Consider the following 23,830-nt stretch of genomic DNA (forward strand, 5'->3'; position numbering starts at 1 on the left):
TTTGGCCACACTTAATCGTGATGCACAGTGTAGTCTTCTTTGCAAAGTTTGGCACGCAAACCAGCACCAAACTTGTAGAAACTGAAAGGAACTAAAATCATCGCCAAGGAAACAAACGCTAAAAGCCAACTAGCCCATTGAAGACCCAAACCTTTGTACATTTGGGTGACAAACAATGGGAATGCTGCACCACCGGCACTTCTCAAGAAAACTTTGGTGGCCAAAGCAGAGGCGGCATACTTGGCATAGGTGTCAATAATGTAGTTGTTCAACGAGTAATAAATCAAAACCATACCATATCCAAATGCAATACCGGACAGGGCAGGGCCGACCCAGAAAACGTGCTTATACGAGGTTGCACCCAAAATGAAAAGAGCAATACATGGGAAAGGCGAGCCAATCATAGCACCCATAAGTCTGTCTTCTGGGGTTGGAGGTCTGATCTTGCAAAGACGGATGTATCTTTTTTCCAAGATGGGAGTTGTCAACACCGCAAAACCAGCACCGATAAGAATAGGCACGTACATCAATCCGATCTTGTCGTCTTTGAAGCCGTACAACTTGCTGAAGATATATGGGTATGCAAAGAAGAAAGCGTACAACAAGGCGTAGATAAGAGCGACGAATCCACAAACAAGATCCAACACAGGCTCTTGAACGATAAACTTAAGTGGTCTGACCAAGTTGTTGTTAACCAATTCACCAAAACTCATAGGTGTAGCCTCTTGTTCAGTCATGATTTTATCATTACCAGTCTCCTTTCTCAAGCGCTTTGCTCTCTGCTTCAAAATCACTGGAGCGTAGGTTTCTGGAATCGTGGCCATGAGAATCCACATGACACCAGCGAATGCCATGTTCATCCAAACCATCAAACTGTATCTTCCGCTATCAACACTGATGAAACCATTGACGATACCACCAAGGACAGGACCAGAGTAAGGGCAAAAAGAGAAAAATGCAATGGCTAAACCACGGGTTTCATTATGGAGATCCACCAAACTAGCACCAACGTTGGTCAATGCAGAAGAAGCAAAGACACCAAGAAGGAAACGACACACCAAAACACCTCCGATGTTGGGAGACAATGCGACAGGAATGTTGAATATGGTGTACAAGAAGAAACTGATGAAGTAAACGGGTCTTCTACCAATTTGCTCTGACAATGGAGCCCAGAGCAATGGACCAACAAGGAAACCAATGACCATCAAAGAAACACAAAGAGTAGAAACTTCAGTGGAAACATGGTATTTTTCGTTGATGAGGCCAAGACCACCGGCCAAAGAAGAGGAACCGTAGGCAGCACTAATGACAGCCCACGAGTACACAAAAGTATACCACCACTTCCAGGCCATAGACCAGTTGTGGGGGTTTTCAGGGTCGTTGAGTTGGAAAGTGACAAACTCGATTTCCGGATCTAGTTTTTCCAACTTCTCGCTGACTTCTTCGTCGGCCAAGGAGGAGACAATGGTCTTGACTCTTCCCAACGACGCCAAGGTCTGCACAGGCACCAAACCGGTTTCTGTTTCTAGCGTATACTCCTCAGGGAAAACGGGATTCTTCACGGGAGGAGCGGTGATATCAGGCATGGGAGCCGAGCTTCCCACACCCAAGTCGTACAAGGAACGGGCCGTTTCCGTTCTTGTCTTGGTCAAACGCGCCGAGTTGGACACGGACTCGCCCACAGAGTATCGAGAGTTGATTCTGGAAACAATGGAGTCTTCTTCGGGCTTGGTGAATTCCTGGGGCACCAAGTCCATCGAGTTCAAGGACTCGGAATCAGATTGGTTGGGCATGACGGATAATTTTTTTTTTTTTGCTTAGTCGGGCCTTCTTTATTAGATGAGGGTAGAAAGGTAGATTAATGCTTTGTAAACTACTTGAGTAGAAGCCTCAGATGTATGGGGAAAAGGCAAAGGTAGAAGGACTGTGCGGAACTAAAAACACGCCTCCATATACTGCGAATGCGCCCTACTTATATCTCCAGTGGTGCTTCCATGGAAAGCCAATTGCTATCGTAGTCGCAGCCGTGCTTCGGATATGCCCCTGCACATATGCACGGAACAAGTTCCCGGCCGTTTAGCGTGGGTGATAAAAGCGCGGATTCTCATGACTCAGAAACCAGAAAGGCCAGCTTCCGGATTGCTGGGACGGGAGGGCTTGCCCATCTTGAAGTTGGCGGTCTTGCATGTCTAGCGTTGGGTTTGTAGGCAAGCAGTTGGTGCGCTTTCCTTTTTTTATTTTTTTTCGTATTAAGGGATGATGCAGAGAGTGGTGTGGTGGCCTATACTGCAGAGGTACGGGTGCATCTTTTCTTATTCCAGTCAGTTGTGCAAATGGCCCAAAAGGTGCACTTTGCTTGGCCCAGCGCCCTTAAAAGAAATAAACGGGTCTTCGTTTCCCGTGCTCCATTTACATCTTTGCTTTGCTTCTTTTTTTTCCTCTGGCAATCGCTGCCCACATTCCGAATGGTGTAGATGTAGCCACCGTCCGGATGTTCGTGCGGCTGGGTTTCTCCGGGTTCCGGACCCGCCTTAAAAAAGCAGGTCACGTGCGCCACTGGGTATCTGCACTGGGAGTATTTCGAAAGTTGATTTAAGCTTGTGCAAAAAGAAATACCCGCCTGGGGATGTGTTTTCAGGGGCGTTGCCTGAGATCAAGATGTGCCGGCTAAGGTCATTGTTTCTTCTTTTGGACACTTGAGATTGGTAGCGTTATGCGTTCTACAATTCCCGCATCGCGTAACGGCGGAAATGCATTATTCCTTTAGTGACCTTCCATACTGGTCCATGTGCACGCCAGGGCTTTCACGGCGCAGCTCATGAGGCGGAACAATCGAGGTTTTATTATTGATGGGCACGTGACCTCACCGGGCCCATGCCATGCTGTTAGGGACCCATCCATGTTTTATGACTACAACAAGGGCAATAGAGACTGTGGAGGCTTATAGGAGGCGCTGTTTTGTGTTTGCAAAGTTCTTTTTTTCTCCAGAGCGGAAAGCGTGGAGAAGTTTTTTTCTGCGCTCCGGAACATGCGGGTGTGCATCAGAAATATAGGCGCATGCCCTAGCCCGTTTTGCCAGTGATAACGCCATCTGAAAAACGCATGAGGCTGTCGTATGTTATGTAGTAGCGTTTATCAACAGATGCAAAATTAAGAGTTTGATGGCTGGTGCTGATAAATGTGACTGACGAACGTGACTGACGAACGTGACTGATAACAGAGTCTACTAATAAAGACACTGTGTAATAGACGGATCATCTCGCACGGATAATATGTGGGACACTCATGCGGGTATATCGGCCAGTCGTATGCATATGCCAAGATAGCAGAGGCTTGAAGACACTAATGGCAGGGCTCGGATGGAGAGGCTAATATAGACACCGGGTACTACAATATGAAAGATTCAATCACGGACATGAACGCTTTTCAGATTCAAGCGGGATGTTGACCAGCTAAAGTGTTTTTCTCGCAATACATTTCTGGACTGTTCCATCGATTCGCACAATTAATAAGTTAGCTGGATGGATACGGTTTTACATGGGCCAAGCTGACCGTGTAATGAAGCAGAGTAGAAGGGTGGGGTCAATTGAGGATATAGAGAAAAGATACGGTCTGAATAACAGAAGTATGTTCATGGTCTGAGTAACAGAAGATATGTTAAATTATCACATGTAGCATAGTCAATTCTGTTTCTATATTAGTATGAGGTAAACCTAAATTAAGTGGAATATAACATCTCTATAACCTAAGAACACCTAATATTGCCATGTTAGGTGATGAAAGTCAATTCCATGTGGGTTTACCTACAGTCATACAGATAGTCCCCTTCTCTCATTAGTAGTGTATTCATATATGACCATCCACTTATCCCATGATGCAATGTACCGAGCCCTTATTCCTGCCTGTCCTGAAGCTTTTTGATCACCTCCACATTGTACATCTGCTTGTTGCAGCGTCTGCCCTCGAACGGGTTGCGGAGCGCCTCTTGCTTGCACTCCAAAAGGGCGCGCTTCAAGTTCTCGACCGACTGCGCGCTGAGCTGGAAGTGGAAGGCAAGACGGCCGCCCATCACTTTCACATTGTGTTTCTCGCCCAACTGGGCCAATAAGGCATCGTCCATTTTGTTTTTCTTCAAGTCCACAAACACAAAGTTTGTGTCCACGGGCGACTCCAATGCAATGTCGTGCTCAAGGCAGAAATCTGCCACGCTGCGCGCCCAAAAATGGCCCTCAGCTATGCGCGCCATGTTCAAGTCGAGCGCCACGGACGCCATAAGGGCATTGATACCATTCTGCCGTATACCGCCGCCGCACTGTTTCTTGAAGTGGTTCGCCTTATCGATGAAGCGCTGGTCGCCCACAAGCACCGAACCAATGGGCGCGCCCAACGACTTGGACAAGCAGATGGACACCAGGTCGAAGCACTCGCAGTAGGCGCGCAAAGACTCGCCCAGCGCCACCGCCGCGTTCAAAAGGCGCGCGCCGTCCAAGTGGAGGCGGATGCGGTGCGCGCGAGCAAACTCGCTGATGCGGCGGATTTCGTCAAGCGGCATCACCATGCCATGCAAAGTGTTCTCCAAGCTGATGACGCGGGTCGGGGCGGCGTGGATGTCGCCGTCGTCGGGCGTGAAGTTCTCGATTATGTCGTCAAGGGTCAAGTAGTTGCCGTTGGCCGGCACAACCGGGTGCACCATAGCCTGCGACAAGGTGGCCAAGCCGCCCGCCTCGTGCAAGAAAACGTGCGCCCTGTAGTCGCAGAGAATGGAGTACGGAGGCTGCACCAAGTTGGCACGCAACGCAATCTGGTTGGACATGGTGCCCGAAACGCAAAAGAGCGCCGCCTCTTTGCCGGTGAGGTCGCACAACTTCTGCTCGAGCCGCAACGTTTCCTGGTCTTCTTTGTAGACCGAGTCGCCCACTGTGAGCGAGCCGGAAACAAGCCCTTGCACCACCGCGTCGTTCATGGCTTTCGTGGGCACCGTGAACGTATCGCTGCGGAACTCGTTGTGGGTGGGGAAGTTTTCGTTTTCGACTGTCATTCTGGATCAGCCGGATAAAGTATGCAAGTCAGCAAATGCTCAGAAGCAAAGGAGCAAAAGGAAGCAAAAGGAGCAAAAGGGATCAATAGACCGCGCGAAATAGGCCAGCGAAACAGACCAGATGCCGAAATGTAGTAATCAGACAATGAAATGACCTCCTGGTGTAGATGTACTTTTATATATGCTCGCGATGACTAATATGCGCGCGTGCAGATGGACCGCAAGTCTGATAACTGGAGCAATTGCACAAACATCGCTGCCCCACAACTTTTCGCCCCGTCTCTTCGTACGTCTCTTCCTACGTCTCCTATTCTCGTGCTTAGGCACACCGTTGCAGCTTTTGTAAAGAGAAAGGGCCCTGTAGAGCTGGATGGAAGGAAAACACACCCGTGCCTCCGATGCCCGCCGTTTTTGACACCTGCGGCATTCTGTCGCGGCACTTTTAATTGTAATCCCCTCATTTCTTTTGTTTGGTCTGCCTTCGCAATGTCTTAGATTTCTTTTATCTTCGTTTCTTCCCCCAATTTTCCTCGCATGCCCATCTCCCTTCTGTTTCTTTTCTTTTTTTTTTTCTTCTCTCCTTTTTCTTTCTCTTCTTTTTTCTCTCTTTGCTCTTTCTCCTCTTGTGGCCCCTCATTTTCTCCTCCGACGAAAAATGCCGTATTCCTTCGCACAATAACCGTTTTTCCGTATACGTGCAGGGCCCTTTCAAAGAAAATACTCTTGCCCTAATCATACCACCCAAGCAAGAAGTGTGGTGGTTCTGGTCAAGAAATCTGGCCAAGAAATCTGCAAATATTTTATGGCACACAGAATGTGGGTGCGAAATGAAATCCAACCTTCATCTCCTAGTTAACGTGTTCTAGTCGCTTCATATATTCCCGTAGTCTAAAATAATTTCGAGCACTCATGGATCTTTCTTACTATGGCCACGTATTCTACAGCTTCCTTTTTTCTTGCTTCGTACATTACTTGTCACATGGGCACCTTTTCTTCATCGCCAACCTCTTCTCTGCCCGGCACAGACGCAAATGGAAGAAACTCGGACATCAACCCCAACGATGGTGCCTCTGGCCGCGCCAAGTCATTCCGCCACAACAGACTACCGCCTGAGATGTTGCGATTGTGACTATACGAAGTGGTCATGGGCCGGTCCAGCCAGATATTGTTCGACAACTGGGATGTGCTGGACGAGAGCAAAAGGCTGTTGAACAAATGATTATCATTAGGTAATGTCGTCAGTTGCAGCTGGGGCATGGCTAGATCCATATGGGCAGACGCAGGCAGGAGCGGAAGACCCAGAAATGGGCGCATCTGGTCGCGGAAACTGGCTTGGCTTGAGTTCTGCCAAAGCGTGTTCATAGACGGCTGCAAAAACCCGTTTTCTGGTGTAGGAGACCGCACGCTGTAGACTGGGTCCTCACAAGGAAAACTCTGACGGATGTTCTGCGCATACTGTTGCATGGATGTGTGGGGAATCGACAGTCCAAGCTCCGGAAGTGGGATCTGAGGGTCATAATCAGACTGGAGGTATTGCATCTGTTGCGGAGTTGCTAGGTTGGCCGTGCTGTCGCCGTAACTTCTGTTCTCGGCGTACAACCCATTGTCATTGTACATTCTCTGATCAATGAATGGTGCTGATTCCGCGAAGTTGTTATTCTCATAATTGGAGCTGGCATAAACTTGGGGTGCGCCAAAGGATACGTCTCCCATGTAATCATTTGTAGGCTGTGTCTGATCCATCTGATTTCCAAGGTACAGTGGAGCATACTGATCCAGTTGACCATTACCAGACGCCACTAACAGCGTGACGGATTGGGTTTGTGATGGGATTCCGGCAGCATTAATGCTGGCTGATACCCCCACATTGTTCAAACTGTTGGTTGTAGCATTTGCGCTCTGGTCCTCGTACACATGGCCAAAATGACCGTACCAATTATCGAAGCTTCCGTCTGGTGAAGGCGAACTAGGTCCTGATCCGTCTCCGGTAAGGTAAGACTTCTTCTTGAACTTCGAAAGAGCATTGCTGAAACCGCCAAATTCGACGCTTGCAGTATACTCCGTGAGACAATTAGGTTCGTAACCCGGATCCTTATTGCTTCGAGCAATCTCGATACTGTTGTGGATAGTGACAAAACGTTGTATAGTAGCTCTGAATTCTGCTTTCCACGAATTCTCCAACGTGATCATATGCTCTAGTTCCTTGTTGATCTCCGGTTCCCAGTCAGGTCTTAGTTCGTAAATTTTTTGAAGCACACCCAAACCCAACTTCGTCAATAAGCCATCACGAGTGAAAATTTCCGCTGAAGATTGGGGAGCAGACTGTGTCTCCGTGTTAGCCAAGTTTGGCGGGGATACAAACTGATTAACGAGAGGTTGTAAACTTTGAACTAATGTGGAAAGATTCTTGCGCTCACTCGTTAAACCTTTAACGGACTCCTCAATGGAGTTTATTTCAGCCTTGATATCATTTATCATAAAGTTCAATTCGGCGACCTGCTCATGGGTTTTGGATTTTTCTGTTTCGTTGGTGTTGATCATGTGGTGGTGTTTTTCTTGCAACTTTGCCACCTTGCTTTTCATTTCGGATATTTTACTGACATGCATGTTTCTGTGACTCTCGTAGGACTTTAATTGTTTGGTTAGTTTCAATTTCGTGAATGTGAGGGCATTTTTTTTCTTTTCCAAATCTTTCAAATCCAAATCTTTCTTTGCCCGGAGGTCGGAACCCTCGTTTAGCTCTCGTTTGAAGCATTCTATTGACTCTTTGAGTTGAGCTTCTTCTTCCTTTTGGTGGCAGGCGGCCTCTTTTGTTTCCTTTTTGACTCTGGCGAGCTCGTTCAAGTATAAGAAAAGGTTGCGGGAAAGCACTTTTTCATTGCTGATTTTGTCGACGTCTTCTGGTAGCAAGTCTAAGGAACAGTTACGTAAATCTTCCTCAGAGACGTTGCATGGAAGTTCAACCTCTTTAGCAATAGGGAAAGGGAAGGAATCGATCTCCAACGAGGAATCTTTAGCCTTGAAGTTGGCAGGCAAAGTATGGATGAAAAGAGCGCTGGATTGCGAACGAAAATTGCTGATGGCGTTTACAGCCAAGATTTGAATCACGTATAAAGTATCAGGAAGCAAATTGCTTAATCTTGCAGAGTTGGCGGCTAATGTGCCCGCGTCTTTGCCATTCACCAAAAGCACGAAAAAGACATTCTCGTCTGGAGACGTTTCAATGTCCCAGTGAATGGAGGCGTGATCAGAACCAAGCTGATCAACACACACCACAGGAGTACGAGGGATATCAACATTTAGTTGGCGAGCCAACTGATCCGCGGGTGTTTGGAAAAGCTGATAGCATCTGAAGAATAACCAACAGAGCGATGGAATTGCTGTTAGTAGCACTTCTATCATGGAGTTGAAAAAGCACTGGAGTGGAAGCGCCAGGAAAAGGAGTGATCCAGATGGCGTTAAACACTTGACAAGTAGCTGTGGCCAGGAAAAAAGGGTGCAAGTTGCTTTTTCCGATGTTTTTCTTTTTATTTTTCTTTGTTGGTTTTTCACGCGATAGAAACTGGGGAACCAACGGAAGAACATAAAGGGCCACACAAGAAAGAAATGCCACAAAAATGTTTTTTCAAGCTGTTTTCATTATTGTAGCGAATTATTCTGTCAGGAAAGAGTCGAACGTTTCAGCAAAAAATTTAACCCAATGCGTTAATCTACATAGATGAAACACGCTTTTCAAGCAAAGAAACCGTTGACTCAGCAAATTCCTCTACGATATTTAAAGCATGTGAGTGTTCGGACATGGATAAAACAGCCCTCCGGGAAAAATGAAACTCCATCCTGAACGACGTATACTTGAAAACGACAGATTTTGTATTTGTGCAACCAACGTGAAGCTTTGAAACATCTATAATGGCATGTTTACTACAATGTGGCTCGGGTTCTCTATGGCTTGAAGTCTGTTCTAGAATGAGTATGTACACTAGTGCATACGATATCATTGTGTTATTAGGAAGCCGGCTTTGATAGATGCGAATGCCAAAGTTATAAATACGTAAGATCGGTCTAAGGCGGCTCTTAGGTCATGTTAACTCTAGTACTGTAGAGTATAGGTCGGATCATTGTTCAATCTTAAAAAAGTCAACTAGTTTTAGTTTGACAATTAGAACATGCGAAGAAAATATATCATTGTATTAAGCTATAACCTTTTGAACCAAACATAAGCAACCGACAACCAGACCATCACAAACAAAGTCAAACAACAACATCAACATGAAAATCAAACAACATGAAAATCAAACAACATCAAAATCAAAATCAAACAACATCAAAATCAAAACCAAAATCAAAATCACAAAGCAAGTAGGCCATAATCTATCAGCGGCCTCCAAAGACAGCAAAAAGTGTCAAGAGCACATTGAAGATACCAAGAAGAAGAAATGGGCCAAAGACCCATGTGTCACTCCAAGTGCCGCCAATCTTGGTGATAAGCAAAATCCCCACACCTCCACAGAGACTATAAATGCCACTGATGCTTCCTATGACCTGATGGTTGCGCATAGAGTCACGCTGGCCCACCTGGCTCAAAAGAGACATGCTTGAGATGATGGTGCCGATCTGCGACAAGCCAATGAGACTCACCCAAACGAAACAACTAACACGGCGAGGGTCGTAGATTTCAGAAGTGCTTCCGAAAATACACAAGCAGAAACAACCAACACTGCCGAAAATGGAAGCTGCTGCCAAGGTGACACGGCTCCCCAAACGACGGATATCTGCCACGATGCCCCAAAGCGGAGAGGAAACCAACGCCACAACTTGGGCAACTCCAGTCAAAATGGCCAGGAAAATGTATCCATCGTAGCAGTCGCTCTGGTTCGGGATTTCGGCCACGTTTGGATGATCACCACAAGCACCAATGGCAGAGTAGTACTTGTAAACCACCAAGGGAATGAATACCGAAGTGGCCACAGTAGTTGAACGGGCAACAAACGCTCCCGCATAGGCCAACTGGATTTGATGGTCGTTGCGTGATGCCTGGACACCTTTTCTCAACAAGGCAAAGTAGCCCAACTGGCTTGGTTCTTCGTGCGAGCGGCTGCTTTCTCTCTTTTGCTTGACTGAATCGTATGCGGCAAAATAAACCACAATCCCAACAACAAACGCCACGCCTCCAAGGAGAAGATAGGACAAACGCAAGCTGTATTCACGCGAGAGGTCGAAATGGCCGCTCAAGCGCACGGGCAAGGTGAGGAAAACAGAAACCGAAAACACGGCGCCGAGACCGGTCGACACGCCGAGCAACGCGGAAAGGCGCCCGTTTTTTTCGCGCGAAGCCGCAGAACGCAGGGCGGTGTGTGCGTGTCCTGCGCCGTCGACGGGCCCAAGTAAGGGCGACAAAAAGGGCGGCCGCTCGCTCGACGGGCGCCAGAAAATCACGCGGCGCCAGTCAAAGTCCGAGTTATTGGCCTCGTGTAGCATCACCGTCATGATACTCATGGTTCCGGTCACACCCATGGCAAAAACAATACGCCAGAACCAAAGGTCGGGGAAAATCCTCCATGCGCCCTTCCCGTAGCCCATAAGTGCCAACGCCAAGATGCTGAAGCTGGTTAATTGGAGCAAACGTGGGCCTGATGGGAACCCGGGTCTTTTGAAAGCCCAGGCGTTGATGCGGTCGTTCAATGCGCCTATAAGTGGCGCACATATTACCACAGTCAACTCATCCACAACACCCAAGGTTCCGATTGCAGAACCCACCTTCTCCGAAGAGAGACCAAGCACATCGGTAAGATAGAAAGGCTGAGACGCCAGTAGGAAAACGACAAAGGCCACAGCAGCAAAACCAGCAAAGTTATATGCAATAAGATTGTGGCCTCGGTACCGAGGATTTAAAAGATGAGGCATGAAGCAGAAGTGGTGTTGAGTAATTAAATGTGAAGGCGAATGTTCCACGGGCCTGTACGATATACTTCGCGAACAAGTCCGTTCGGATTATCCTTTGCTGAGATGAGATTGCGAGTCGGTTACTATGAGGTCGACTTTGAAATAATGTGTGTAAAGTAAGTAAATGCAAAAACGTGTGGAAATGTGTGGAAATATGTGGAAATGAAGAGATTTGGAACTATGGAGTGGTAAATGTAGAAGTGAAGTGTAAAAGTGTATACCTAATTTGTCGGGCCGCGAGCAGGAAATGTAAATACGTGACGCAGATGAGATAAGATAGGAGATGCGACATAACAGAAGGTGAATACACCAGACAGGATACCAAGCTTCATGATGAAGGCTGGCATGTCCTACCAAAAGTATGTCGTCGTTAAAAGGCCATCTTTGCAAGAATATAATAAACTAGTACACTAATACCGGTGGACGATACAAAAACCAATCAAGCCAACCTGAAATAAATGATTCAACATTATAGATCATATGACATGCCTTTTATAACGTAGGGCTCTAGATACTTTTGAGGCGGTGTTTTCATGACTGAACTGCTCTTGCTAATGAGTTATGTGGTCTTTTCAACTTAGAGAGTGGATGGAACCAGGTTTAAAATCTAGACTCATTGAGTATTGGGCCATTATGCTTGTTGGATATATTTTCGCCTACTTTAGGGGAATCACCAGTATTCCAAAGGCTCTTTTTTCAACAGTGGTGTTCTTGGTATACAATTTGGCAATTGACGGTGAAGGGTATTTTGCATACTTGGTTTAGTTTTAGTCTTCTCATATGAGCCTCAATATCCTAACCGGATCGATAATTAGTTCCAAAACCTATAATAAAGTGTTGATTTAGTGCCAAAGGTTAGAAAGTAAACACATGTTACCCACACTCCAGATACAGAATTCACATCATTACCTTCACATTGCATAAGCAACTATTCGTGTTCATTCATTACTATTTAGCTCTCGCCGCTCATTTCAAGCCAGAGCCATTTTCGCCAGAGCTCGCCTGCTTCAGAAATGATGCGGTCCATATAATCATGTGTAAAGACCCCGTAAGCCATGGGTGTAGTGCCCTTTTCTTTATCTTTCTGCTCCTGGTACTGTTTGTACTTGTCACTCAAGCTGAAAGATTTGGCAGGGAGATGCGACAAGAAGGTGCGGATCTCGTGCTGGTCGAGCTCCACCAATGTGTTTTCTTTAGCCTTCAAAAGTGCAAGCGACACAAAGAGAAGTTCAATGTGCGGATCGATGCGGGCAAAAGGAATCTGCTGATCCCGTTCATAACCCGTAGATGTAGCCCGCAGAGAAGATGATAAAACAGGCAGAGAATCTCCCGAAGAGCTGGAACTTTGGTTAGAGCACGAGTCAATGTGCAAGTCGTTGATCAAGTCCTTGAATGAGTCTTCTTTGATAAGGCGCTCCTCTTCAACATAGTCCACAGACCAAAAGCTGTCTGGACCAAGCTTGTCTAACAACTCGGAAGATATGTTGAGTTTATCGGCGTAATAGTTGCGATCAGCTTCGGATTTCTTGCTCTGCATGCGCCAGCCCAACATGAGATCCCAAATGCGGCCACGGTCAACGCGGGACCATACTTTAGAGCCACAGTACTTGAGCCACCATATGAGCCATTCGTCATCGTTCAGCCCGAATTTGTTGAGAATCTGTTCCTCTTGGAAGTACAGGGAAAGCTCTGGGAGCAACTTCTGGAACACGTAGATGAAAAAGGACACGCGCTGTTCTATAGTTCCTCCGCTGACGGGGAGAGTCGATTTGTTGATTTTCACCGAGTTTCCTGGCTTGTCACGTTTGTTTGCCAGCTCGGGGGAATGTAAAAGCACCAAAGCCAAGCGCTCGTAAACCTCGTGGAAGCGCATGCCGGCTTCCTCTTGTACCATGGATTGCAAAAACTCGCTTAATCCAGGTGCGGAGTCAATGAAAGACTCGTAACCTTCGAAAACCGAGCCGATGCAAGTGTGGGTGCTAGAAGTGACATCACGGCCTAAAAGAACCCAATGGGTATTGGGAATCGGAGGAAACCATTCAGCCACGCCAAGAGCCATCCATGTGAGCGCTGGGTCGTACTTGATGATGCGGCCCCACTTGAGCACGAATTTGTGGACGGCTTTTTCCAAAATGTCAAACATTTGCAGTTCGGTCTGCGAAAGGGGCTCTTCGGCGGAACTGTAGGTGATTCTATGCAAGTAGCGCCGTAAGTCCTTGCGGATACGGCGCTGGAGCTGGGCGTCGGGGTCTTCGGACTCGCCGTCCGAAGGAGGTCTCTCCTTTTCCACAGCGTCGGGCTGGAGGAATGGGTTTACGACAAACGGGTGGGAACGGAGCAAAATGGGCCAGATTTTGAAGCGGAGGAAAGGCGGCAAGCCCTTTTGGCGGGCTATAAGCGCCAAGCCGTGGTAATTTTTCTGGCTGAGGTAGCTTTGGCACTGGGCAAAAATCTCAGAGTTGTAGTGGAAAACAGCCGTCTGCTTCACGGTCCCGGACAGGCCAGCAGACGACTTTCGGCTGCTATTGGAAGGCTCGCTTAGATCTGAAGACATGATTACCGCTTGGGGTGCAAGGTTTCAATACATGGCGAAACTGCTGAGAAAAGAAGGAGAAATGGATGAAGAAATGGGGAAAAGGAATGCGACGGACGTTAACGAGTCAGTTGGACGTATCTTTTTTTTTTCTTAAGTTTGTTCGCTGGCTTGCTTCTTGGCTAGTCTTTGCTTGTTTCTTTGCTTTGTTGTTTTGTTGGCAACGAGAGTCGCTGCTCCGATGGTGGAAGCTGAAGAAGACTGGAGATCAGTGGCTTTTTTTTTTCTGCCCGCGCCAATTTTAAAAGGCTTTTTTGTGCATGCTCACGAACAGTCTTTCGAGCCTAAGACGAAAAGAGTTAAAGCGCTTGTGAGCACGCTTTCGCGCGGCTTTTCCGCGGCGACTCGGCTCTGGCTTTTCCGAGCCAGATTCTGGCGAAGGAAAGGGGCACGAATCGCTGGGATTGGGCCAAATCCGTCTGTTGCGGCCTTTTCATGTTCAAAATTTTCTTGTAATTGCAAGTTCTAAACTCCGTCTTCCGTCGGTGGGCCGTCTCTGTGCGCAGGACCGTCCCAATGGAGCCGAGAAAAATACGAGGCATCGAACGACAAACTAGACAACGAGAGATAAAGTAACTAGAGATGAGATGATAGAGATGTAGAGGTAAGAATGCAGAAAATATAGAATACAGAAAATATATGATACAGGTAGAATATAGAAAATACAGATGGAATACAGATGAATACAGAAAATACAGATAGATTACAGAAGGAATACAGAAAATACAGAAGATACAGAAGATACAGAAAATACAGATAGACAAGAGAGTGTTCTTTGCTCAATAACCTGTTTGTAGCTCCAGATATACTTAACTGGGAGCTGACCTATTTAACGAAGGCCGTGCGAATCTTCCAGTGATACCTATCGTCAGCTCTTTTTGTGCTTGTGTCATTAGTTTTCGATTCTGTACTTGCATGTGTCTGCATTCTGTCTTGGTCTTCTTCGTCTTCGTTTGTCTCTTGACTTCTGTCTTCTGCTTCTATCTACCCTCTCCTATCTTCTATCTATCCTTATGCCTCTTCATTTCCCTCTTCATGTCTTCATTTCCCTCTTCATTTCTTCATTTCTTCATTTCTCTCTTAATTCTCATCTACTTCTGTCCCATCTTGTCCTATTCTCGTGTGTATCTTCTTGTTCCCTGTTTATCTACCACACACAAACATGCAATCTCCGTGAATTAAGTTATCATTGCTCTTGCCATTCAATGTCTCTTATCGCCTGATACGTCTCCCCGCTTGAAGATGCATTATCGACCCATAACTTGGCATGGAACAATGGTCATGTCCATACAGTCTTGTCGCTCCTTTGAAGGATACAAGTGAAACATTCGGCCCTTCAATCATTCTGGCATTTCTTAACAGCCAATCGGTCAAGACTCAAGTGATCATTCGGCCATCCAATCAAATCAGCAAACCAAGACACGCCCCGTGCATTTATTTCTTCCCCTTTTAGCCGTTCCTAATTATTGCTCCTTTCGGTTGATTCGCACGGTTAAGCGCCCGATTCCGTGCCGACAATTCGCACCCAAGGGTCTTCCTGCATGCACTGTATGGCCTAGCCCGGCCAAGCCGAACCTATATAAACCCTTTGGCTTTAGCCGATTGCCGCCTTTAATATTCTATTGTAGCAATGGTGCGGTTCTTTCTGTTTCACAAGTCGGCGGAAACGGAGATCCGTAATGGTATGTATCAGTGCAATGGCCTTTCTAGCGTTTGCATATTAATCAAAATTAGCCATTAGCGATGAGCCCTTGGGCCCGTATAACAAGGATCTCCAGGACTTGGCCAACCTTTCCTTCGACACAAAGGCGCTTTCTGTGATTGAGGAGGTGTTGCAAAAAAAACTCGTCAAGATTCTAGCGGCTGCAAATAACCCGAGACGCCTGTACTCGACCAAATCCGTCCGGCGCCACCCTGTGCCGCCAAAGAGGGCGCTGTCTTTCCACAACCAGCCGCTCAGTCTGGAGTCGAAAAACGAGCTTGTGGTGTTGAAGTGCTTGACAGTCATTGTCCACTTGTGTCAGTATGGCTCGAGCGACTTTGTGACTTGGCTCCGCAGGAATTACAGCCAAATCATCCAGCCGTTGGGACGGCTTGCATTCTTGCCGCAGTACGCCAATGCTATTTATCTGAAGGTGTCTCTTGTGGTGCGCTACTGTGAAAGCAAAACGGAGTTGGCCACCAGCAGGAAATCTGTCGATGAAATCCGCCGGGAAATCCGCCCAGGAATTGTCGGGCTCCCGGACTCTTCTCCAGTCCCTCGTGTGGCTGCCATTGTCACCCGAACGCACAGTCCCCACGAAATGCCAAGTATTCTTTCGATGATGGAGGAGAGCACGCTCCGGCTCTCCAGTAACAATCCGTTTGTGAAGCACGTGTGACGGTTTGAGTTGTTTCATCAATTTGGGCGAGCCGCTTAATAATTACCCCGTCGGCTCGATTTAATGGTTTAGGTTAATAGGTTAGGTGAGTAAATTAATATGATCTAATTGGGAAGTCTAGCTCCGACTCATGTTAGCAATGGTCTGTAAGTCGCATTTATAGGATGCGAATACTTCGGTGCCATTCTTGACTGTCCTTACTGTACAACATTTGGTTCTTGACCTTTCTGGTCTTTGATCTTTAATCTCTTATTTATTTTGTTCTTTAATCTCTATTGTTTGTTTTGATCTTTGATCTATTTTGATCTCTATTCGATTTCCTTTATTGAAGTTCGTGTATGCTTCATCATTTAGCCTACTCATCAGCTTTTTCTGGCCTTATCTATCGAATGCGCATTGGCTAAAAGGGAGAATAACCCGATAAGGCCTTGTGGTATTATGTGATCGAATTTAGTGCCATCTTTGACTCGTTGACAAATAGCCAAATATGCCAAATGTGCCAAATATGCCAAATATGCCAAATACATAACTCCTATCTCGACTAAATGCAGTGCGAGTCTATCCGGTTGAAACACTTTCTTGCTAAAAGTACTTGCGCACCTCCCAAAATAGAACACTTTGGAAAAAATCAAGTAATAGAATACCCTCGTTTCCATTCATATGCGGGAATTGACGCTGATTTGTCAACAACCAAAGAATTTCCTCATCACTGGTTAATTCCCTCAAAAGAATATGTCTCAGCATGTTTACGAGTGTGAAGGCTTTTTGTATTTCTTTTGTTTCTCTTTTGCCACGCTTAGCGCCGCAGTCTATTTCTTAAACGGTAACTTGAATTTCTTTTTTTCTAGAATGTGTGACATGCACGTGAGCTTAGCCGCACCCCATAGCCGCCCCTATTTATATATATAAGGGGGCAAACACTGAATTTCATTTCCGCCACTAGTATTTTTCCACCTCGCTTACTACATAATGCAAATCTTTGTTAAAACCTTGACCGGCAAGACCATCACATTGGAAGTTGAATCTTCCGACACTATCGACAACGTTAAGTCCAAGATCCAAGATAAGGAGGGAATTCCTCCTGACCAGCAAAGATTGATTTTTGCTGGTAAGCAATTGGAGGATGGCAGAACCTTGTCTGACTACAACATCCAAAAGGAGTCCACTTTGCACTTGGTGTTGAGATTGAGAGGTGGTATGCAAATTTTCGTTAAGACATTGACCGGTAAGACCATCACTTTAGAGGTTGAGTCTTCGGACACCATTGACAACGTCAAATCTAAAATTCAAGACAAGGAGGGAATTCCACCTGACCAGCAAAGATTGATCTTCGCTGGTAAGCAATTGGAAGACGGTAGAACCTTGTCTGACTACAACATTCAAAAGGAATCCACTTTACACTTGGTTTTGAGATTGAGAGGTGGTATGCAAATCTTCGTTAAGACTTTGACCGGTAAGACCATCACTTTAGAAGTTGAGTCTTCGGACACCATTGACAACGTCAAATCTAAAATTCAAGACAAGGAGGGAATTCCACCTGACCAGCAAAGATTGATCTTCGCTGGTAAGCAATTGGAAGACGGCAGAACTTTGTCTGACTACAACATCCAAAAGGAATCCACTTTACACTTGGTGTTGAGATTGAGAGGTGGTATGCAAATCTTCGTTAAGACTTTGACCGGTAAGACCATCACTTTAGAAGTTGAATCATCCGACACAATTGACAATGTTAAGTCCAAGATCCAAGACAAGGAGGGAATCCCACCTGACCAGCAAAGATTGATCTTCGCTGGTAAGCAATTGGAAGACGGTAGAACCTTGTCTGACTACAACATCCAAAAGGAATCTACTTTGCACTTGGTGTTGAGATTGAGAGGTGGTATGCAAATCTTCGTTAAGACTTTGACCGGTAAGACCATCACTTTAGAAGTTGAATCGTCCGACACTATCGACAATGTTAAGTCCAAGATCCAAGACAAGGAGGGAATTCCACCTGACCAGCAAAGATTGATCTTCGCTGGTAAGCAATTGGAAGATGGCAGAACTTTGTCCGACTACAACATTCAGAAGGAATCCACTTTGCACTTGGTGTTGAGATTGAGAGGTGGAAACTAAAAGTTTGGAGCTTATTTTATAGTGTATATTGAATTCATTTCATAGAATGGGCGATTAATTATCTGTAGCCAATCCCAACTCATAGAGTGCGACCGTCGATGTATTCTCTTTTTTCAAGTTGTCAATGAATTCGAGCACAAACTGCGTCTTATAGGACACCCCATGTCTTGATAAGAGTTCGATGAACATTTTGGAATTCCGAGCAAAGAGAACCAAATTTTTTTCTAAGCGATATTGTTCTCCGAAGTTGGTCAACTCTGTAAACATCTCCAGGATCAAATCCAATTGGGAAGTGGTAAGCTCAGTTTGATCATCAAGTATCGATTTTAATAGAATGCCCATGTGTTCATTGAAAGAAGCACAGGTTCTCCAAGTCAAAGAAACATCATCACTTTCTCTGAGATTTTTCATTTTGCCATGAGCAAGTTTGAGAATATCTGCGTTCAAGTGAGACGGCGAAAGCGATTCAAAGATATTGCCGATGTAAGATAGGTACAATTCTTCGATCTTGGCCTCTTTCTGTGCATCTGTCTTTCCGTTTTCCAAATCGCTCATCAGTAAAACATCCGCCTCTTCAAAATAGTCCCTGGTTAAAACCGTTTGCATAACATCAATGTATGTATCGACAGCTTCAACCTCGGAAGGATAACTGTGCACATACTGTCCCAAAGAAAGAACAGCTTTCATCTGATATGCCTTGTTTCTTCTCCTAGCCTCTGTTTGCACTGTTTTTGTCACTTGCTCCAATATGTCCTCATGACCGTTCAAAAATAGAGTTTTCTTGGTGGAAAAACCCACCAAAGCCTTGAGAACTAAATCTTTTCCATCCCAGGACTTTCCCTTTGACAATTCTAGGAGAAGCGCCAATAGTTCCGTAGTTTGTGCGTCGGAGTCAATCTCTATAGTTGTTGCCATATCTGCAAGTGCTTTGGCAATGATTTTTCGGATATTATAGTTTGGCGATTGGCCATATATCTTGCACAATGTAGTGATTTCCTCGAAGTATACTTTGATGGCATTATTTCCACTCGAACTTTCAATCCACTCTCTGTCGAAAAAGCTTTTAACCAGCTCAAGAGGGTCATGTCTTCCAATAAATGCCAAAGGCAAAAAAGCTCCAGCCACTGACTCAAACACGTCGGAGCCACAATATCTGCTGACCGCTTCTGAAGCCATTCCAACGAGAATTCTTTGATCATCGTCCTCGCTTTCAAAGTACATCGTTTTGAGGTGTGTTCCGTAATTCACAATTTCTGTAATCGAGCCAACTTTGCAACAATATCCAGCTGCTGTAGCATATGAGGAAGACACTGTTTGATTGCGATCATTGAGTTGGCCAATGCACATTGCCAATAATTTATCTCCATAAGGCTTTACCTCTGCATAGTTTTTGGTGACGAGACTCACTATAACTTTGGCTCCACATACCTTTGATGGTAACCCGACAGACTTCTTTATACTTCTTTGGAGTTTCTGAATTACAATAGGCATGAGCTGATCATCCACTAATCGCAAGATTTGCTCGATAGCATCCATGATAGGCGAATGGCCCAAACTCTGAAGTCTTCTCGCATCAACTTCCCCGCTATTAAGATTAAACTTATCAGCATTCAAAACGAGATAATTGAGAATTTCTGGCTCAAGAGTGGACATGAGCTCGATGAACGTTGCAAGAAGATTTGGGACATGTTTTATCACGGTTTTACCGCCCAGTTTGCAGAGATTCAAGAGTGTTTCCAAAGCAAAGTCTCGAACGTCCTCAGCGTCACTTAAAAGACCATCACTGCCCAAAAGAAAGGGAATCAAATCGTTCATTATTGCTGCAGCCTTTTCGGCGCTCATTGTACCATTTTTCTCATCAGCAGCTCTCATCAAAGCTCTTGCAAGAGCCTTGGCCAAGCTTGCACCTTCTTTCCGAACACTCTCTTTAATATCATCCATAGCCCTGAAAGTCATTTTCCAAATCTGTTCCAAATGAAAGTCAAGTTGCTTTAAAGATTGTGTTTGCAAAAGATCGTTCAATGCTGAAACACCTGCTTGTCTAACACGCCACTCTTTACTTCCCATGCTTTTCAACACTTCTTGGAGGATAAGGTCGAAATTCTCACGTAGAGTTTTCGAAGGGTCTTTGATTAAGATGTTCCAGATATCATTCATGGATTTCGAGACAGAAACATTCGGATCAAAACGATATCTGTATAAACGTGGGATAAGTCTCGCGCTCAACTTGTCATTTTTGGAAAACATTTCGCCCAAACTTGTCTTGGATAAAATCGATCCCAAGCCGAAGGCCATTCCTTTTCTGGACGACCATAGAGCATTGGACCGAGCTAGGGACATAAACTTGTAAACCAAACTAGGATCTCCAACATCTGCAGCTAAACTTAAAACGTCTTTGTAAGTTGATACAGACCCGTCGTCAGTTTTCAAAACGTCTTTGTCAAACAATTGAGTCTCAAGATCCACTGTGCCAGCTTTCAAAGAGTTGGATTCTTTTGCATCGGTGAAGCTTCTCAACAAGCTTTTGACCAACTCTTCCTTTAGTTCGTGGTCTCCGAGCTCATAAATGATATTCAATCCTCGAGATGCCGATTCTTGTATTAACTCGTCCCGATCGACCAAAAATTTCATGAATGCAACGTGAATTTCTTTACCCTTTTCCTTGATGAGAGGCATATGGCCCAAGTACTGAACAAGAGAAAGAAGCCAGATACAGCCTGCTTTTCGAAGCGCTGGTTTTGTCTGTGCACAGCTTTCAAGTACGTGCTCAAGAATACATGGAAGTCTATTAGTTTCCTTCGGTAACCATTCCACTGCTGCACCTTGAACATCAAGGTTTTGTTGCAAGACGGTCGCTTCCCATCCTCCGGCAAGAATAGCTAAGGCTTCGCCACTTGAGAACGTGAAATCGATTTGCTTGGAAATGTGGGTGTCATAGATGAGTTTCTCGATATCAGAAGCCTCGGAAATTTCCAGATCATAAGTCGAGGGAAGAGAGAGAGCTAATTTGGCCAACGTTGTCACAGAAAGCTCATGACATGTTTTGGCTTTACTCTGAACAACTTCGAGAATCTTTCCGACATCCTGTGCAATAGTCTCGTAAGCCACAAATTTTGGACCGAGAACCCCAAATATAGCCAATTGTGATACAGCATGAAGGCATGTGGTAAAATTTTTGGATTCCTTTATACCGTCGGCCAAGCTCTGAATAAAAGTTTTCACCAGTTCTTGCTGTAAGACCTCGGTTCTTCCTCTAAGTAGCAAACGAGAAGTTAAGAATGAGGTGGCCAAGACTCGGGCCTCTTTCAATTGTTGGCTCTTGCCTTCTAGAGTAAGACCCAGCAATATCGTCTTTAAGTAGTCGTCTTCCACTGATGTATTCGAGGCAACAATTCCGAAAACCTCGCATAAATCTTTCATCTCGGCCCTACTCATTGCACCTTCTTTGATAAGTGCAAACATTTTGTCAACTTGGGAAGTGAGATCTGCGATGATTGAAGTGGGGGACATTGACACGAGTAGCTTGAAAACAGACAAATACGTAGGGTTTGATGGGAACGCATTACCAGAAGATGTCAGACGAAGAAATCCATCAAATGTGATTTCTAAGAATGTATGAAACGGGCAATTGATATTTTCACCTTCTGTCATTGGTACATCTTTCTGCGCCAATAATTGGATTTGCTCTGTTACGAGTTGGCGGACATTCTTATCAACTTCAAGGGCCTTATCTATCCTTGCAATCCAGTCCTCATCAGGCACGACCACTGTTTGTTTACCTTTAACAGACTGCATGACTAGTAAGTTGAGAATAAACCTGATTGCCTCACTGAGTTGCTCGCGAGCAAAAGAATCGTATGGGAACGATTCGAATTGCTCTTTAACTGTGATAACCATATCCTCAAAGGTAGGGAATTCAACCGACGTAGTGAGACCTAGTAAGTCCCGGGAAGACTCATTTTGAATATTGTTGGTCGATCTCATAAGATTGAAATAATAAGGGTGTAATCCCTTATTAGCCTCTTCCACCGTATCTGAATTGTTATGTTTTGATTTGCCTATGATACACAAAAACCGAGCATTTGCATCCTCAAACAGGAAAGTGTAGTTGACATACTTGATGGCAATGTACTTGCAAGAGGCTAAGTTAGGGGAGTTGTTTGAGTTTACCAAATAGCCTCTCAAGATATCTTTGAGTTCACCCTTGCAATCTGAAGCCAATTCTGGGAGATGGATAATCAAGCTGGAAAGCGCATCTTGAATAACGGGCCTCAACTCCAGAGTCTCCTCTTCTAAAGACAGAAACAAGAAGCGAAGGAATTCCAAATTGTTTTGCCAGATGCCTGGGGTATTGCGCAAAATATCACCCAAAGCTTCATACTGGAGTTGTCTCAGACCAATGGCAGTACGATAATTCGTAACTTTAGTGGTATCTATTTGCGGCCAACCATCTGCAATGATGCTTTCCTTCAACTGTGCCGAAGTAGCAATATTGAAATCCAAAGGTACTTTCCCCAACTTGGTGACTCTTCTGATGAAAGCGACGGTGACTTGTCTAAGCTTTGCATAATCCGACAGCAACCCAATATTGGCTATGTTTCGGACGTTCGATTCGGAAAGAGCAAGTTCGCTCTTCGACAAGACAACTAGAATTTTCTCTTGCAACGTTGGTTTGGCTGGAGGGGTCTTGTCATCACCCACAAAAAGTGCAATCAATTGCTTGACAAATTTAGGGTCTTCAACATCGATGGATAACTTCTTGAACCAAGTGTCCACTCTGTCGCTTATCGATGATGATGAGTCTGCAGATGCTATAAGTAGAGGAAGCGCCAAGTATTTTTCGCTGAAGCCAACTTTCAAAAAATCAAGGATTTTCATTTTGGCCTTGTCCACATCCTGTCTTGTGTGATATGAGATGCCCGCATCTTTAGTAAAATACGCATTGTCCTCCACGCTTAAACCCGGACTAGCAACGGTTGTGCTGGTTGCATTCGGTTGAAGCATCAAGAACTTTGCAAACTGAGACGTAAGGAAAACTTCATCGTCAGGAGAGTCGTTGAAGCCATACACTTGGCGAGTGTTTTCGTGTTCTTGGACATCTGGGGCAGACCAATCGCTCAACAACTTCATCAAGATTGCAAACACTCTAGCCGAAACAGGACGGGGATACCTGCTGATATTTCTAATAACTTTGGGCACCAACAACGCTTTCTCTTCCCTTCCTAGTCTTTCGACACCTTTGGACAAGAACAACAATGAGTAAAGGCGCACCTGGTACAGATCGGCACCCAGAGGAACATTGGGATGCTGCACTTGGTTAAGCAATGCTTGAACAGGCAATTGAAGTTGTCTAGCGGCTGTGACCCGAGGAAATATGTTTTGGATCGTTTTGAACACTGCTTGCCGTACATCCGCATGAGGACTGGATAATTTCAATAGTAATGGAGCCAACAACTGCTGGAGATTCTGTTCCAATTGTTGGTCTGATTCCGCCAAGGCCAAACGGAGATCGACTTTGCTCACCAAATCCAATTCTTTAGCTGACATCTTTTAGTACTTCTTTCCAAAAGTATTCAGCTTTCTCTGTACAATTGGGTCAGACGGCAAATGTAGTGGCGTTTTAGTATGTGCGCGATACTGGCGAAGATAAAGACATCGAGCGTATGCAGATTACACATATACGATGATTCTTATACCCGTGCCGTTAGGTTTTTTTAGCAGAAAAAAAAATGATCAGAAGTTGGGCTCGAAGTTTGAAAC

General features: G+C 45.3%; 9 protein-coding genes across 9 annotated transcripts; 2 read left to right on the forward strand and 7 right to left on the reverse strand. All coding sequences in view use genetic code 12, as the record gives it.

Annotated features, from left to right (window-relative positions):
- Positions 1-11: 11 nt before the first annotated feature.
- Positions 12-1,793, reverse strand: TPO3 (spermine transporter; the record flags this gene model as incomplete). The annotated part of the gene is made up of 1 exon (XM_002614458.2): positions 12-1,793. One exon carries the CDS (start codon positions 1,791-1,793, stop codon positions 12-14), a length of 1,782 nt encoding a protein of 593 aa, XP_002614504.2.
- A 2,099-nt stretch (positions 1,794-3,892) lies between these two features.
- Positions 3,893-5,038, reverse strand: FOB63_003977 (Gly1p; the record flags this gene model as incomplete). Its single annotated transcript, XM_002614456.2, has 1 exon — positions 3,893-5,038. The coding sequence occupies one exon, from the start codon at positions 5,036-5,038 to the stop codon at positions 3,893-3,895; it is 1,146 nt and encodes a 381-aa protein (XP_002614502.2).
- Positions 5,039-5,232: 194 nt separating this feature from the next.
- Positions 5,233-5,774, reverse strand: FOB63_003978 (uncharacterized protein; the record flags this gene model as incomplete). The annotated part of the gene is made up of 2 exons (XM_066102369.1): positions 5,233-5,494; positions 5,734-5,774. 2 exons carry the CDS (start codon positions 5,772-5,774, stop codon positions 5,233-5,235), a joined length of 303 nt encoding a protein of 100 aa, XP_065958311.1.
- A 239-nt stretch (positions 5,775-6,013) lies between these two features.
- Positions 6,014-8,440, reverse strand: FOB63_003979 (uncharacterized protein; the record flags this gene model as incomplete). The annotated part of the gene is made up of 1 exon (XM_002614454.2): positions 6,014-8,440. One exon carries the CDS (start codon positions 8,438-8,440, stop codon positions 6,014-6,016), a length of 2,427 nt encoding a protein of 808 aa, XP_002614500.2.
- A 972-nt stretch (positions 8,441-9,412) lies between these two features.
- On the reverse strand, positions 9,413-10,942 carry FOB63_003980 (uncharacterized protein; the record flags this gene model as incomplete). Its single annotated transcript, XM_002614452.2, has 1 exon — positions 9,413-10,942. The coding sequence occupies one exon, from the start codon at positions 10,940-10,942 to the stop codon at positions 9,413-9,415; it is 1,530 nt and encodes a 509-aa protein (XP_002614498.2).
- A 991-nt stretch (positions 10,943-11,933) lies between these two features.
- FOB63_003981 (uncharacterized protein) lies at positions 11,934-13,535 on the reverse strand (the record flags this gene model as incomplete). The annotated part of the gene is made up of 1 exon (XM_002614451.2): positions 11,934-13,535. The coding sequence occupies one exon, from the start codon at positions 13,533-13,535 to the stop codon at positions 11,934-11,936; it is 1,602 nt and encodes a 533-aa protein (XP_002614497.2).
- Positions 13,536-15,204: 1,669 nt separating this feature from the next.
- On the forward strand, positions 15,205-15,955 carry FOB63_003982 (uncharacterized protein; the record flags this gene model as incomplete). Its single annotated transcript, XM_066102370.1, has 2 exons — positions 15,205-15,256; positions 15,309-15,955. The coding sequence occupies 2 exons, from the start codon at positions 15,205-15,207 to the stop codon at positions 15,953-15,955; spliced, it is 699 nt and encodes a 232-aa protein (XP_065958312.1).
- Positions 15,956-16,924: 969 nt separating this feature from the next.
- On the forward strand, positions 16,925-18,070 carry UBI4 (ubiquitin; the record flags this gene model as incomplete). The annotated part of the gene is made up of 1 exon (XM_002614449.2): positions 16,925-18,070. The coding sequence occupies one exon, from the start codon at positions 16,925-16,927 to the stop codon at positions 18,068-18,070; it is 1,146 nt and encodes a 381-aa protein (XP_002614495.1).
- A 54-nt stretch (positions 18,071-18,124) lies between these two features.
- On the reverse strand, positions 18,125-23,617 carry ECM29 (Ecm29p; the record flags this gene model as incomplete). The annotated part of the gene is made up of 1 exon (XM_002614448.2): positions 18,125-23,617. One exon carries the CDS (start codon positions 23,615-23,617, stop codon positions 18,125-18,127), a length of 5,493 nt encoding a protein of 1,830 aa, XP_002614494.2.
- Positions 23,618-23,830: the final 213 nt, after the last annotated feature.

This window comes from Clavispora lusitaniae, assembly GCF_014636115.1.
Source record: "Clavispora lusitaniae strain FDAARGOS_655 chromosome Unknown tig00000185_pilon, whole genome shotgun sequence".
In the NCBI taxonomy this organism is placed as follows: domain Eukaryota; kingdom Fungi; phylum Ascomycota; class Pichiomycetes; order Serinales; family Metschnikowiaceae; genus Clavispora; species Clavispora lusitaniae.